The sequence below is a fragment of the Boleophthalmus pectinirostris genome, unplaced genomic scaffold, assembly GCF_026225935.1.
Source record: "Boleophthalmus pectinirostris isolate CB_2022bp ecotype Guang Dong unplaced genomic scaffold, ASM2622593v1 HiC_scaffold_1, whole genome shotgun sequence".
NCBI lineage: Eukaryota > Metazoa > Chordata > Actinopteri > Gobiiformes > Gobiidae > Boleophthalmus > Boleophthalmus pectinirostris.
This window is the reverse complement of record NW_026570970.1, coordinates 3,625,391-3,641,934: the sequence shown is the minus strand read 5'-3', so window position 1 is coordinate 3,641,934 and position 16,544 is coordinate 3,625,391. Positions and strand designations below refer to the sequence as shown.

Here is a 16,544-nt window from a genome sequence, read left to right as displayed (position 1 = left end):
TTGAGAGAGAGAGAAAACACCGAGCCCGGAGAGCAGGGTGTCCGAAAAGCGCGACTGGGGTACGGCTGCGGTTACCCCTGCCTGCGGTCACCCGACGGTCTACATGGGCACATCTCCGAGCCCGTCCTGACACTGGTTTAGTCTTGGTTTAGTCCTGGTGTAGTCCTGGTTTAGTCCTCCTGGTTCAGTCCTGGAATCAGTCCTACGTTAGTCATGGGTTTGTGCTGGTTTAGTCCTGGGTTAGTCCTGGGTTAGTCCTGGTTTAGTTCTGGTTCAGTCTGTGGTAAATCCAGCATCGCGATCACCATTTCTTCTGCTCAGTAAATAATCCCTGTGAAGTTCTGACAGTCAAATCGTGTCTGTGAATTCGTGTTCGTACTGAAGAAAGTGAAACCGTTTTATTTCATTCCGTGATTGTAATTCTTGAAGTCGCATCTTTTCAGTTTGTATTTCGGTGGATACTTCAGTTAGAATGATTTTAATTTGCGTGTGATTTGGAATGTTCATGGGTCCGGTAACTTTGATGCAATCACGAGTTAAAGGGCGGAGGTGGTCCTGCGGGAGCGGGTCTCCAAAAATGAACCCTTACATAATAACTTTGAATAAACTAGTACAAAACTGAACAAGGACAAAATAATTTCACTCACTTATTCCTTTTAATTCAAGAGGTTTAACAGGTAAATGTGGACAAACTACACCCAGACATAAAAATAAACTCATGCCGTTGTACCTTCTTGGTCCACTCGATGATCTTGGCGTCGGAGAAACACTCGTACTCCTGCCCAAAGAACCTCTTCATGAGCTGCTGGATGAGGACGATGGTGACCTTGCTCACGTGCAGCTCTGCCACGTGTGCCACCACATCCGCCATCCTGCCCGAGCCCTCCAGCACCACACACGGAGTCCCGTTCAGCATGGCATTGTACATGGTCTGACAGGAGATACAGAAGACTTTTTAAATTAGTTATTCTGGCACTAAAAACAGTCTTACCCACTCCACAAAACACCCGAAGAAAATCTATTATTACTCCAGACTGTCCGTGTGAATGTTTGTGTTGATAGAATAATGTTTGAAATAAAACTAACCTCGCATCGCATGAATCGTCGCATGTTGAGGGACTATTTTCTCATATATCAGTCCGCCGCTGCTGAGCTTTCTGTCAGGAAGAACAACTCACTGTTGCTCAGACATAAATCCTTCAAATACAAGGTTGGTTTTACTTCTAACATTATTCTATCAACACAGACACTCACATTCGTCTGGTGTAATAATAGATTTGTTTCGGGTGTTTTGTGGAGTGGGTAGGACAGTTTTTAGTGGCAGGATAAACTATGACCATTGAACCAGTGACCTCTGCAAATACAAGGACTGGATAGAATATTTTTAAAAGTGTCTCCACACGTCTCCGACACTGTGGATCACGAGGAAATGAGGCCCTATGTCCAAAACTCCGGACTGTCACTTTAACTGTAGAGGCTTATCTGATGTTCGTCAGGTCTATCAGGTTACATTATCAACCATAATTCTTTCTTTATTACGTTTTATTTATTTATTTGCAAAAATTGCTTTTTGGATTCTTCTTTTCTAAAAAAAAAAAAAAAAAAAAGACCAATTTACAAACTCCATTCACTGTAGTTATGATTTATACTCGAAGTAAGTAATTAAGTACGTTTTTTTTTTTTTTATATAGCGCTTTTCACAGACATTTGTCACAAAGACACTTTACAGAGCATTATTTTATTCACTCCAGACCTGGTGGTGGTAAACTACTATTGTAGCCACAGCTGCCCTGGGGCAGACATGCCATGCAGCAGTGGCTCTAGTGAAGACTGAATGAAAAATGCTCTGTAAAGACTTTTTGACTGTCCAAAAAGCTCTGAATAAATCTAATGAATCATCATTACTGAACATTTCACACAATAAAAGGGAAAGTCTTTTCACCAGCAAAAGTATGAAGGTGGTCCTCAGTCAGCAGAAGAAGCCAACAAGCAAAGGACTGTGTTTTCTCTAGCCAGGCTGACACCACCTAGTGCCTCCACTCAATTTCATTTCTCTCCAGTGACTAGGTCAGGAATCAGAATACACTAGACCTGTTTGCAAAAACCCCGGACGTTGTAGAACGACCAATCAGCGAAGAGCTGAACCAACCCAAGTTGTGACAGCAGACTGCAGACGCTATTCTACTTTGGACTTTCTTTGTCAAATATAAACTTTGCCTTTTTTATTGCACCTTTAATTCGCAGAAACGACAATGATTGTTGACAGACATGTTCACTCTGTGCTTTGTTTGCTGTTGCGTCGATAATTACTTGGACACCACTGAGTGTTCCGGCGCATTAAATATGTCATGACCAAACAGCAGCGATTGGTTAAATAAAAAAAAGTACCCACCTACAGTCAGGTGAACAAATCCTAATGCTGCGAGGTCACACGGTTTCCACCAAGTGAAACTGGCTCATGAATAAGTTTACTCACAGACTGACTGCTCCCACTCAGACTGTACCTGCTCCAGCTGTGACTCCTTAGTGAAGCATTAAGGTCAGCAGAAGAACAGTTAGACTCACATTTAGAGTTCCAGGTCCTCCATTCAACACCACACACACCACAGGGATGGTCACGCCGCTCGCTAAAGCACAAAAACAATCTGATTAGTATCAAAAACACCAACTGAGCGGAGCTGTTGACTCTGACCTTGGTTGCTGAGTCTTTTCCTGGCGATGCATTTCTCCAGCTGGGCCCGGAGCTCGATCTCGGCCCCGTACTGTCCGTGGGTGCCGTTGTCCACCAGCAGGAAGTGGGTGTGGTTGTGGTCCAGGCAGCTGAGCCAACCCTGATCCTTCACGTCTGCGTCATAGTGAGCGGGGAAACAGCCCTAGAGCGAGGCCAGAGAGTCAGATCAGGTCAGGTCAGAAATGAAGCCCAGAGAAGAAAACTGGTCTTAGGTTACTGTCTCTCTTTCTGGTGTGATGTGAAGTCAATTCTCATTGTAAAATTATACGATTACTTTCTCAGAGTGAGCTAAAAATAACCTCTGACCACTCTGGTCCCCGTCTACAAACAGAGCACAGAACCAGATAGGGGAGTATGAGATGTTTTATCATTAGCAGCAACTTAGACTGTAAAAAGAAGTGGACTAAAGCTGCGTTCAGACTGCAGCCTGAAGTGACCCAAATCTGATTTTTTGGCCCCTATGTTCCTGTATCTGATCTTTTAATGTCAGACTGAACGACACAGATCCGATTTTTTCAAATGTGACCCAGGACACTTGGATATGTGCTCCTGAAACCGATATATTTCTGATCTTTTTGACATGCGACTTCAGTCTGAACGGCCACGGCCATTCATCCGACCTACACGTTATCACACGGTGGACTTGGTTATGCCAAAGAGGTTGGCTGTTGTGCAGTAACAAGCACCTGTTGCAAGTCAATACAGCCCAACGCCAACGCGTGTGCTCACGGAAATAAGCCACCGAAGATGTGTTTCCTCCCGCGAGAGTGGCACAAGTTGGCGCTCACAAATGTACACAAACGTTCTTCTCGTCATACAAAAATTGTTACTGAACTCCGTGTCACTGAAGTGAAGCACATCACCACTCACCACTCTTGGCTCCGTCTCCACATCCACACGTTCCTTTCAACGTTCTGTCCCACAAAACACCAAAAACCTCGTCCTTCTCCTTCTCAATCTCCTCCTTAAAACAAGTAAGTTGTTCATGTTCTGGCTCCGGTACGAGAGGAACTTTAAAATCTTCAGATGATCAATGCTCGTGTCCATGTTTGGACAACTTCCGTAAACACAGAGCACGCTCGCTGCGGTTGACGGTTGATGTTCACACTGGAGATCTCACATACAAGTCGCATTTAATTGGAAATGTGAACGACGAAAACATCGGATTTCACAAAAAAAATCTGAATTGAGCGTTAAGCCCTGCAGTCTGAACGTAGCCTAAGTGAGTGTGACAGCTCCAGTCAAATGAAGCTCATCGAAGCTGCAGTTAAAGAAGTGAATTTTGAGGAGAGTTCGATATTACGAATTAGAAAGAGCAAAATAAAAAGTACTAGACAGAATACATTTTTGGTATATCCACTTTCTACTCCACTACATTTTGAACAAGACAACAAAGTAAGTTTTTTTTTTTTTTTAAACACACATTTGTAGCTTCAGCAAACAAAAATATGTGACTAAACAGCTAGAAAAACAGCTGATTCAGTTGTTTCTATTGAACAAAATCTTGAACAAAATCTCTACATTTGAAGCCGTGTGAAATGCTAATACTTTACATTTATTCAATTACAGGTGGTTTTATAGCTCAAAAATACCTAGAAAAACAGACATTCTGACTGTGAGCGGGGTCGCCTCTCCACGGATCTGACCTGTAACCTGGTCTGGTTTGGTCTCCATGAAGATAGAAAGGTTTACTGCCATACTGTGAAACATTCCAGACAAAACAACACACACTGCACCTTCACCCGAATCATTTGGATAATTTCAGCTCTGGAATTTCAACTCTCTACTAAACTAAAGGTAAAATGCGGCTGTTAAACTCAAAACGACAACTACATGACATCACCAGGTGGACCAGAACATTTGGAGCTTTGGAGATGTAAACAGACTAATAATAAAGAGTTACTCCAACATGTGTGAATGAAACAAACACAGCTCCAGGTCTGTTTTTTTGTTTTTTTTTTGAGGCGGGAACAACATTAGAACCTGGTTTCACATGAGTCCACGTCGTGTCGTCTCGGAGCTTCAGACTGAACTCGCTGTCGTACCTTTGAGTTGACCAGCACGTCTCTGTTGTGGAGGATCCCCCACGTGGCCACGCCGATGGCCACGATGTGTCCCCCGCTCACGGAGCTGCTCAGGGCGTGGTCCCTCACCGCCTGCCCCACGTGCTTCATCACCCCCGTGTTTGTGCCTCCTGTCAGAATCCACGCACCTGCCGCAAGAAACAGACAGCAGAGGAATCTAACGCCAGTCTAAAGTCCAGGTGCCCACTTTCTACCTTTAACTTACGGTGACCAGACGTCCCTGTTTACCCGGGACAGTCCCAGTTCTGAGCCTGTGTCCTCTGTTCCAGCAGATTTATACAAAACCAATTATTTGTCCCAGTTTATACAACAAATGTCCCAGGTGTCCCTATTTTTGACCAATCTGATCTCTGCCGACAGTAAAGAGAAGTATAAACTGTCATTTGTTTTATGTAAAATATAGAAAAGCTGCTTAAAAATGACCAAAACACAAATTGTGATTATACTGATTCATGGTAATTACGCACTTGACATAATTACGCACCAAACATTGAGTGCGTCACATGCACATCAACAACCCGGTTATGATCCATGTCCCGGTTCTGTCAGTGTTCGTGTTACTGTGTTTACATGAGCACTGAGAAACCGGGACACTCATATCCACGTGTACATGATCAAATGGAGTGTCCCGGTTTCTTGACATAATCTTACAAATGTGCAGGTGCAAAAATTTAACTTAAATCAATTTCATAAACCAGGAAAAATACAAACCGTGAGCTCCTTTAGCATAAGAAGCTAAGGAGCTACGAGATCTCCCACAATCCACTGTGCAGATTCTTCATTCAAATCTTCTGCATAAATAAACTCAACTTTACAACATATAAACCATAAACACTATAGACACATCAGCCCGTTTGATCAGATCATTCAGCTCTGATCACATTTGTTTACGTTTTACAGAAACGAAACTTAAGACCGTTTGGCTAATTAGCATAAACTGTTAGCGGCGATAAAAACAACTCGCTCCTTGTGCCGCTGATGTGATCAGTTTCTTTTGGACTAAATGACACGACTCTGTGGATTATGTGTGTTTATTTCTGTGACAGAAGAGGTGCTGATGATGGTAAGTCTGTTTTCTGTGCGTATAGTTGTACAGGAGATAGTTCATGTTTTAGCTTTCAGCGTTCACACGAGTGCGTCAGTCAGTACGAGTGCAGTCGTACGAGTGCAGGTCGTACGAGTGCAGGTGTACATGTGCAGTGCAGTGTACAGTGCAGTTTAGCGCAGCTCTTTATTTTACAGTCATTTCACTCGTTTGGTCACTTTATTTATGTTGGTCAATTTATTTATGTCACTACTGTTGTGGTGAAAGGCTGGAAAGTGTCTTTTGGACACATGCGACTCAACTTTATGTTGCAGTAACCGGGATACTGCGTTTACATGCCACAGCATCCCGGTTACTATCGGAATAAACCAGCTACAGTAACCCGGTTTCTAATAACCGGGATACTGCCATAACCGGGTTACTGAAACCGGGTTACTGTGTTTACATGCACCATCAAGAAACCGGGAAACTCAAAAAACCCGATCATAACCGGGTTACTGATGTGCATGTTTACGCACTCATTCTCTTTGTTCCGGCTTTAAATCTCGACGCTTTGTTTACTGTTGTGCTGAAACTCAAAAGGGACACAGACAGACGCCACCAGTTTGATGTCATGACTTCACAGCTGATTGGTCGGTGCGCCGTCTACAACTTCCAAGGTTCTTGCAAATCATCCAGTGTATTCTGATTCCTGATCTAGTCACTGGAGAGAAATGGAATTGAGCGGAGGCACTAGGTGGCACCAGTCTGACTAAAAGAACAGTGTTTTCTGTGTAGAACATTCTAATGTTAAGTGACCCCTGTGGGAGCCTACAGAAAACCTCTGGAAAAGAACAAACCATTCTTCTATTTCTATTTTAAAATGACCTTGTTTCGTCTCAGAGTCCAAGGAGCTTTCCTCACATCTTCTATTAGTCTGTCCACTGTCCACTGCCCACTGTAGCTACAGTCGGCCTAACTTTCACCTGGATGTCAAAAGTCAAAGTTCAATTTGTCAACTGGACAAAAGTTTATTTGGTCGAAAACATTTCTCAGCTCATCCAAACTGCTTCTTCAGTTCTGTCAAAACGCTGGTGGACACTTTCTTATATCTGCCTTCATTATTCACTTGGATGAACAATGCACAAAGACTTCCGGCGCTAATTAAGACTAATGCATCGTTATCATTATCATCAGGCTACTTCTCACTAATTCTGGTTGGTCCTGGTTGAGTTTAGTCCTGCTTTAGTCTCGGTTTGGTCCTGTTCTTGGTCCTTGGTTCTTGACCCGGTATCTGTGTGTTTCTGGGAAGTCGGCTCCGTCCGTCCGATGAGCAGATAGACGGACTCTGTGTCACCGTTCAGTAGATCTGCAGGATAAGAGCGTCCCTGAAGACTTTCTAATCTCATCACAGAACTTTAATGTAATGAGGTACCAGCTTCTTCCACTTTATCTCAACTGCAACAGATTCTGAAACGTCATTACAATAAAAGGATTCTGGATTCTGGCCTAACAGCAGTTTATCTACAGCACTTACAAAAGCACGACATGTACTGGAGTCTGATTGATGGAGGCAGGACGACAGCGCCATCTGCAGTCCAACTTTTTCAGGAGAGTATCCCCGGTGTGTGAGAGTAAAAAACTGTACTTTAAACCAGGACGAGGGGCGTTTTTACTCTCACACACCTGGGAAACTGCGATGAACGTTATGCAAAACTTTAACTGAACTATAAAAACTTGAATTTCTCCCAGGATCAGTGAAAAATATCTCTCTATGGCTACGTTTACAGTGAAACAAATCACCGTATCAGAAACGATTCGCGTCCAGACACGTTGTTTCTGTGTCCGCAATCCTTCCCTATCCACACGACTTTGAGCACATTTGTTTATGTTTTACAGAAATTAAACTTAAAACCATGTGACAAATTTGCATGAACTAAGCGCTCAAAAAAAAACCTTTTCTTGTGCGCTGATGTGGTTCAGTTTCTGTCGGACTAAAGGACACGACTCAGTGGAATATGAGTGTTCTTTCTGTGACAGAGGCGTGTTCTGCTGATGGTGAGTCTGTTCTGTGTTTCTTTCGCGTTGCAGATGTTTGGTTTTTTTTACAAATTGCAGCGTATTTCTGCCACACTCCCACGTGACAACGAACTAAAGCTGCTACAACGATGACGATGACAATGACGACGATGACGACGATGACAACTATGACGCGTTTGACCCCGCTCCCCCACTCCCCCACCTCCGCCCACTCACACACCGTCCCGCGTCTGCACCGTACACGTCTGTTGTTCTGCGTTATTTATCTTTATTTTTTACTCCAAACACGCTTTTTGTAACCATGTTCTCGTGGAGAAAGTGCGTATTTGGCTGCGATGGCGAGTCCAAATTATTTGTCACGTCGACAGAAGAAGCGAGACGTGTTCAGTGTCTGGAGTTTATTTCTGGGAACACAGACAAAAAGGTCCCCAAGAATATTTTTAGTTTGTGAGCGACACTTCACCGAAGACGCATCGAGAACTACAGGTGTTTTAAAACTGGACTTAGTAGTTGTAGTTTATTCGGTCATTTTGCAGCATTACAAAACAAAACAAAAACAAAACATAGACTACAACCCCATAGATCTTGACCGAAAGGGTTTAGGCTGAAGTAAAAACTACTTATAATGCCTAACTTACAACGAAGCAGAAGCGACACGGAAAAGGATGTTCCCACGATACCAGGTCCAGTGATGGAGATCCTACATCTGTACGTTTACCGCGAGTAAACCGCTGAAGAGAACTAAAAACTAACTGCAGTGTTTGTTTTTGAAGATTATCCAAATTATAATTTCAAGTGTATGTCATGTCCATTGTTCTACCTGTTTTAGTTTGACAAACGTTACGTCGTCCTACGATATCACACTGATACTAACAACAGACTTAGGGCATCGTTTTATTCTAGTGAGTCGTCTTCAACGCTTCTGCGCGAGAACAAAATGGCGATTACACCTCAGTCATTACGAGCACTGATGTTTAGTGTTCACCTGTTCACATTATGACCTCCTCATTTGATCAAACATTATTACAGGATTCAAGTTTGTCCAGTTATTCCTTCTGTCTCCCCCTCCCTCCCTGAGACGGGCGGAGGAAGGGCGGCTCACTCGTCGCCTACGTCGCGTGACACTTTTACTTTGTGCTTTTGTGCGTGTACTTTTGGCGGTGCGGCGTGGCCTCACCTGTGGTCTGGGCGACTTTGATCAGGCCTCTGTGGAACATGCTCTTGAGTCGGGCCTTCAGGTAGAAGTTCTTGGCTCCTCCAGTCACAGAGATGAGCAGGTTCGGAGGAGACAGTTTCCATTGTTCTGTCAGGAGCTCGTACAACAGCTCCGGCTTCGTGTCCGAGGAAACGCGAATGTACTACAAGTACACAAATACACAAAGATACGACAAATACTACACAAATACACAGAGATATGATGATAATACAACTGTTTTCTTCATTATTTGTCTCCAAAACCAAAATGAAAAACAGATAATGATTCGTTTTTTCAGTTTTCGATTTTGTGTTTAAATGAAAAATGGAAAAAAAACTGATAACAGACTGAACCAGGACTAAAACAGGTCTAAACTAGAACTAAACCAGGACTGAACGAGGACTAAGTGTCGGGACGGGACCAGACCAGGACCAAATCGGGACCAGACCAAGACTGAGATCGGAACTGAGACGGGGACTGAGTGACCAGGACCAGACCGGGACTGAGACTGAGACCAGACTGGAACTGAGACCAGGACCAGAGCGGGAGCAGACTGGGACCGAGACTGGGCCCAGATCGAGACCAGATCGGGACTGAGACCAGGACTGAGACTGGTTAGTCTTGGTTTAGTCCTGGTTCAGTTCTGGTTTAGTCCTGTTTTAGTCCTGGTTTAGTCCTGGTTTAGTCCTGGTTCAGTCCTGGTTTAGTCCCTGGTTCAGTCCTGGTTTTAGTCCTGGTTTAGTAGTCCTGGTTTAGTCCTGGTCCTGGTTAGTCCTGGTTCAGTCCTGGTCCTTTTAGTCCTGGTTTCAGTCCTGGTTTAGTCCTGGTTCAGTCCTGGTTCAGTCCTGGTTTAGTCCTGGTTCAGTCCTGGTTCAGTCCTGGTTCAGTCCTGGTTCAGTCCTGTTTTTAGTCCTGGTTTCAGTCCTGGTTCAGTCCTGGTTTAGTCCTGTTTTAGTCCTGGTTCAGTCCTGGTTCAGTCCTGGTTTAGTCCTGGTTTAGTCCTGGTTTAGTCCTGGTTAGTCCTTCCTTAGTCCTGGTTCAGTCCTGGTTCAGTCCTGGTTTAGTCCTGGTTTTTAGTCCTGTTTTAGTCCTGGTTTTAGTCCTGGTTAGTCCTGGTTCAGTCCTGGTTTAGTCCTGGTTCAGTCCTGGTTTAGTCCTGGTTCAGTCCTGGTTCAGTCCTGGTTTAGTCCTGGTTTAGTCCTGGTTTAGTCCTGGTTTAGTCCTGGTTCAGTCCTGGTTCAGTCCTGGTTTAGTCAGTCCTGGTTTAGTCCTGGTTTAGTCTGGTTTAGTCCTGGTTAGTCCTGGTTTCAGTCCTGGTTTCAGTCCTGGTTCAGTCCTGGTTCAGTCCTGGTTCAGTCCTGGTTTTCAGTCCTGTTCAGTTAGTCCTGGTTTAGTCCTGGTTTCAGTCCTGGTTCAGTCCTGGTTCAGTCCTGGTTCAGTCCTGGTTCAGTCCTGGTTCAGTCCTGGTTCAGTCCTGGTTTAGTCCTGTTCAGTCCTTCAGTTTCAGTCCTGGTTTCAGTCCTGGTTCAGTCCTGGTTCAGTCCTGGTTTTCAGTCCTGGTTCAGTCCTGGTTTAGTCCTGTTTAGTCCTGGTTCAGTCCTGGTTCAGTCCTGGTTCAGTCAGTCCTGGTTCAGTCCTGGTTCAGTCCTGGTTTAGTCCTGGTTCAGTCCTGGTTCAGTCCTGGTTCAGTCCTGGTTCAGTCCGGCATCTCAAGTTTAAGTCACGTAAACAGGATTATCTGTTTTTTCCATTTTTCATTTAAACACAAAATCAAAAACTGAAAAAACGAATCATTATCTGTTTTTTCATTTTGGTTTTGGAGACAAATAATGAAGAAAATAGTTGGTTTTTTTTACATTTTTTTTTTATTTTTAGTTTTATAGACAGAGGTTTTTGTTGGTACCTTGGCGGTCTTTTTTCCCAGTCCCCTGAAGCAGACGTTTCCGAAAGCGTCCGTGCTGCTGTCCCGGACGTGTTTGTGACGGTCCCACTTCTCCGTGTGGTCTGAGTGTGTGAGAGCCTCCGACAGGTGACTGCTCCTGCCCAGACCACACTCACACCTGTCCTCCCTGTCAACGACAACACAGACAAGGTCACGTCGGCCCTCGAGGAACCAGGGCTGTAAAATATAAATATAAATATAAATATAAATATAAATATAAATATAAATGTAAAACAACTACAACTTAAATGTCAAACTGGAGCAACTGGCAATGGTGAAAATAACCTGCATAGACTTAAGATATCAGCAGGACTAAACCAGGACTAAACCAGGACTGAACCAGGACTACTAAACCAGGACTAAACCAGGACTGAACCAGGACTAAACCAGGCAGGACTGAACCAGGACTAAACCAGGACTGAACCAGGACTGAACCAGGACTGAACCAGGACTAAACCAGGACTAAACCAGGAAACCAGGACTAAACCAGGACTGAACCAGGACTAAACCAGGACTGAACCAGGACTAAAACCAGGACTAAACCAGGACTGAACCAGGACTAAACCAGGACGAAACCAGGACTGAAACCAGGACTAAAACCAGGACTGAACCAGGACTAAACCAGGACTGAACCAGGACTAAACCAGGACTGAACCAGGACTAAACCAGGACTAAACAGGAAAACCAGGACTGAACCAGGACTAAACCAGGACTGAACCAGGACTAAACCAGGACTAAACCAGGACTAAACCAGGACTGAAACCAGGACTAAACCAGGACTGACTGAACCAGGAACCAGGACTGAACCAGGACTGAACCAGGACTAAACCAGGACTAAACCAGGACGAAACCAGGACTGAACCAGGACTGAACCAGGACTAAACCAGGACTGAACCAGGACTAAACCAGGACTAAACCAGGACTAAACCAGGACTAAACCAGGACTAAACCAGGACTAAACCAGGACTAAACCAGGACTGAACCAGGACTAAACCAGGACTAAACCAGGACTAAACCAGGACTGAAACCAGGACTGAACCAGGACTAAACCAGGACTAAACCAGGACTAAACCAGGACTAAACCAGGACTAAACCAGGACTAAACCAGGACCTGAACCAGGACTGAACCAGGACTAAACCAGGACTGAACCAGGACTAAACCAGGACTGAACCAGGACTAAACCAGGACTGAACCAGGACTAAACCAGGACTAAACCAGGACTGAACCAGGACTAAACCAGGACTAAACCAGGACTGAACCAGGACTAAACCAGGACAAACCAGGACTGAACCAGGACTAAACCAGACTGAACCAGGACTAACCAGGACTAAACCAGGACTAAACCAGGACTAAACCAGGACTAAACCAGGACTAAACCAGGAACCAGGACTAAAAGGACTAAAACCAGGACTAAACCAGGACTAAACCAGGACTCAGGAAACCAGGACTAAACCAGGACTGAAACCAGGACTAAACCAAGACTGAACCAGGACTAAACCAGGACTGAACCAGGACTAAACCAGGACTGAACCAGGACTAAACCAGGACTGAACCAGGACTAAACCAGGACTAAACCAGGACTAAACCAGGACTGAACCAGGACTAAACCAGGACTAAACCAGGACTAAACCAGGACTAAACCAGGACTAAACCAGGACTAATCCAGGAGTGAGTGTCGGGTCCAAAGCTGCACCTGCATAGACGACAGGTGACGCAGGCGTCCGTCGTCCGATCGCGCTTTGCCGACACCCTGCCCCACGGGCTCAGTGTTCTTCTCTCTTTCTCTCTCAAGTCCAAGATTAGTCCTGGTTCAGTTCTGTTTTAGTCCTGGTTTAGTCCTAGTTTAGATCTGGTTTAAATCTGGTTCAGTCCTGGTTTAGTCCTGGTTTAGTCCTGGTTTAGTCCTGGTTTAGACCTGGTTTAGTCCTGGTCCTGGTTTAGTCCTGGTTCAGTCCTGATTTAGTCCTGTTTTTGTCCTGGTTTAGACCTGGTTTAGTCCTGTTTTTGTCCTGCTTTAGACCTGGTTTAGTCCTGGTTCATGTTTTGTTTGATTTATGTTCTGTAGATTATAAATGACGTTAATGTTAATAACATGATTCTGTATCATTTTAAGTAAAAAAAAAAAAAAGAAAACATCAAATATTATAGGTTTTTACTGGGCCGGCTTTTTTATGTTTGTACCTAAAGTGATTTATTTATTTTTTTAATAAACAAACAATCAATAAGACCCCTGTGTGTATTTCGGCATGTCAAGTTGAATATCGATAATGTCATGAATGGCGTCCCCCCAATCCATGTATCATTCGTTCATTCGTTTTTCAATATAAAACCAAAAATAAGAAAACAAAAAAAACAACAGTTTTCTTCATTATTTGTCTCCAAAACCAAAATAAAAAAATGGATAACAATTCGTTTTTTCAGTTTTCAATTTTGTGTTTAAATGAAAAATGGAAAAAACGGATAATGACCGTTTCCCGTTACGTGACTTCTGTGACTGCGATGCCGGACTTTTGCACCGCGTACGGACTGAACCAGGACTGATCCAGGTCCGGGACCAGAGCGGGACCAGAGCGGGACCAGAGCGGGACTGAGACCGGAGGCTCAGAGCCCACAGCAGGGCCGGAGCTTGAAGCTGAGGCTTGGACCCTGCGGAGGCTCGGAGTCAAAGCTTGGAGTCCGCCCTGGTGCCGCTCTGGTGCCGCTCTGGTCCCGGTCTGGTCCCAGTCTCAGTCCAGCTCTGGTCCCGCTCTGGACCTGGATCAGTCCTGGATCAGTCCTGGTTCAGTCCGTACGCAGTGCAAAAGTTCGGCATCGCAGTCACTGAAGTCACGTAAACGGAAAACGGTCGTTATCCGTTTTTTCCATTTTTCATTTAAACACAAAATTGAAAACTGAAAAAAACTAATCGTTATCTGTTTTTCATTTTTGTTTTGGAGACAAATAATGAAGAAAACTGTTGTTTTTTCATTTTCTTATTTTTGATTTTATATTGAAAAACTAATGAACGAACGACACACAGATTCCCCCTCTGCTGTTAAACAAGTCTCCCTCACATAAAATGACAGTTGAAGCCAGATAGTATTATTCTTGAGTTTTCAAACAATCTAAAAACTTTGGTAGTTATTCCTAATGTGTCTCCATGGTAACTGACGGACTTCCCTTAGTGCCGTCAGTGCAGAGTAAGAGTAGGAGTAGTGGAGGTACCTGCCGCTGCTCTTGTAGTAGCAGCACTCCTTCTTGGAGATGTGTCCTTGGACCCAGGCCGAGTAGTTGTACCTCTGCAGAGAAGACGAGGTGGTCAGAGGGGCAGCGGTCTCCTTCAAGCTCCGCTCAAACCGACCCATGGTCCGAGACGCCGAGTCAAGACCCCAGGCCGAGAACCCAGTCCGAGACCTCAATCTGAGATCCCAGTCCTCCAAGACCCCAATTCTCCAATACCCCAACTTTTCTAGACCCCAGTCCAAGACCCCAATCCTTCTAGACCTCAATCCTCTAACACCCCAACCCAAGACCCCAGTCCTCCAAGATCCCAATTCTCCAAGACCTCAAACTTCTAAGACCCCAGTCCTCCAAGACCCCAGTCTTTCAAGACCCCGATTCTCCGAGACCCCATTTCTCCAAAACCCCAGGTCTGCAAGATCCCAATGCTCCAAGACCCCAGGTTCTCTAAGACCCCAATTCTCTAAACCTCAGTCCAAGACCCCAATCTTCCAAGACCCCGATTCTCCAAGACTCCAATCCTCCGAGACCCCAGTCCCCCAAAACCTCAATTCTCCATACCTGAATCCAAGACCCCAATGCTCCAAAACCCCAGTCCAAGACCCCAATTTTCCAAGACAACAGGCCAAGACCCCAATTCTACAAGACCCCAGTCCTCCTAGACCCCAATGCTCCAAGACCCCAGTCCAAGACCCCAATCTTCCAAAACCTCAGTCCAAGACCCCAATCCTCCTAGACTTCAATCCAAAACCCCAATTCTCCAAGACCCCAATTCTCTAAGACCCCTGTACAAGATCCCAATACTGCAAGACCCCATTTCTCCAAGACCCTGATTCTCCTAGACCCCATTTCTTCAAAACCCCAGTCCAAGACCCCAGTTCGAGACCTCAATACGAGACCCCAATTCTCCAAACCTCAGTCTAAGGCCCCAGTTCAAGACCCCAATTCTCCAAGTCCCCGATTCTCCGAGACCTCAATCCGAGACCCAAAGAGTCCAGGACCTGAAAACTAGACCGGTCCGGACAGGAGTCTGGGTCTCGTCCTGTGCTCTGGTCAGGAGGCTGACAGTGGAAAGAAAGAAAAAAAAAGAGACAGAAACGAGTGAAGACGAGAAAAAGGAGAGAGTAAAAGACAGAGAGAAGAGAAGAGGAGAGGAGAGAGGGAATGGAGCAAAGAGAGAGAAAGAGAGAAGGAGAGTGAGGGGAGGGATGGAGGGAGGGAGTGGGGGAAAGACGGGAGAGACCGAGAAGAAACAGAAGAGGGAGGAGAGAAAGTAAGAGGAGACGATGAGCGGAGAAAATGAAGGAGAGAGGAAAGAAGACAGAGAGAGCGAGAGAGAAGAGAGAAAGAAGAGAGAGGGCGAGACAAGTAGAGGAGAAAAAAAATGGAGAGATAGAGAAAGAGTTAAAGAAAGGGGATACGATGAGTAAGGAGAGAGGAAGTAGAGAAACAGGAGAGATTTAAAAGAAGGAAAGAGATTAAGAAGGGAAAGGAGGTGGATGAGCGAGTGTTTAAAGAAGAGAGAGGAGAGTTAGAAAGCGAGGGAGAGAGGGAGGGAGAGATGGAGGGAGAGGTGGAGAGGGAGAGAGGGAGGGAGAGAGAGGGAGGGAGGGAGAGAGGTGAGAGAGAGAGGTGGGAGAGGAGAGAGAGGGAGAGAGAGGTGGAGAGGGAGAGAGGGAGAGAGAGGGAGGGAGAGGTGGAGAGGGAGAGAGGGGAGAGGAGAGGTGGAGAGGGGAGAGAGAGAGAGAGGGGAGAGAGGAGAGGGAGAGGTGAGAGAGGGAGAGAGGGAGGAGAGAGAGGGAGAGAGAGGAGAGAGAGGTGGAGAGGAGAGAGAGGGAGGGAGAGAGAGGGGAGAGAGGGAGAGAGGGAGGAGAGGTGGAGAGGGAGAGAGGAGAGGGAGGGGAGAGGGAGGGAGAGGTGGAGAGGGAGAGAGGGAGGAGAGGTGGAGAGGGGAGAGAGAGGTGAGAGGGAGGAGAGAGGGAGGGAGAGAGAGGAGAGGGAGAGAGAGGGAGAGGGAGAGGTGAGAGAGGAGAGAGAGGGGAGAGGTGGAGAGAGAGGTGGAGAGGTGGAGAGGGAGGGAGAGGTGGAGAGGAGAGGTGGAGAGAGGAGAGAGGGAGGAGAGAGGGAGGGAGAGGTGGAGAGAGGGAGAGAGGGAGAGAGGGAGAGGTGGAGAGGGAGAGGTGGAGAGGAGAGGAGGGAGGAGGGAGAGGGTGGAGGAGAGGAGAGAGGGAGGGAGAGAGAGGGAGGGAGAGGTGGAGAGGGAGAGAGGGGAGGGAGAGGGTGGAGAGGGAGAGGGGAGAGGGAGGAG

The 16,544-nt window shown here is 45.7% G+C and overlaps 1 protein-coding gene across 1 annotated transcript in view; it reads right to left on the bottom strand.

Moving 5' to 3' along the window:
• Nucleotides 1–14,361, bottom strand: part of trpm2 (transient receptor potential cation channel, subfamily M, member 2) — a 66,690-nt gene extending 52,329 nt beyond the window's left edge. Inside the window, exons 1-7 of the mRNA XM_055150761.1 lie at nt 14,173–14,361; nt 10,978–11,193; nt 9,057–9,237; nt 4,777–4,943; nt 2,693–2,873; nt 2,566–2,627; nt 731–931 (exon numbers count right to left, since the gene is read on the bottom strand). Coding sequence (XP_055006736.1) covers nt 731–931; nt 2,566–2,627; nt 2,693–2,873; nt 4,777–4,943; nt 9,057–9,237; nt 10,978–11,193; nt 14,173–14,361 — 1,197 coding nt within the window. The remainder of the gene's footprint in view (nt 1–730; nt 932–2,565; nt 2,628–2,692; nt 2,874–4,776; nt 4,944–9,056; nt 9,238–10,977; nt 11,194–14,172) is intronic.
• Nucleotides 14,362–16,544: the final 2,183 nt, after the last annotated feature.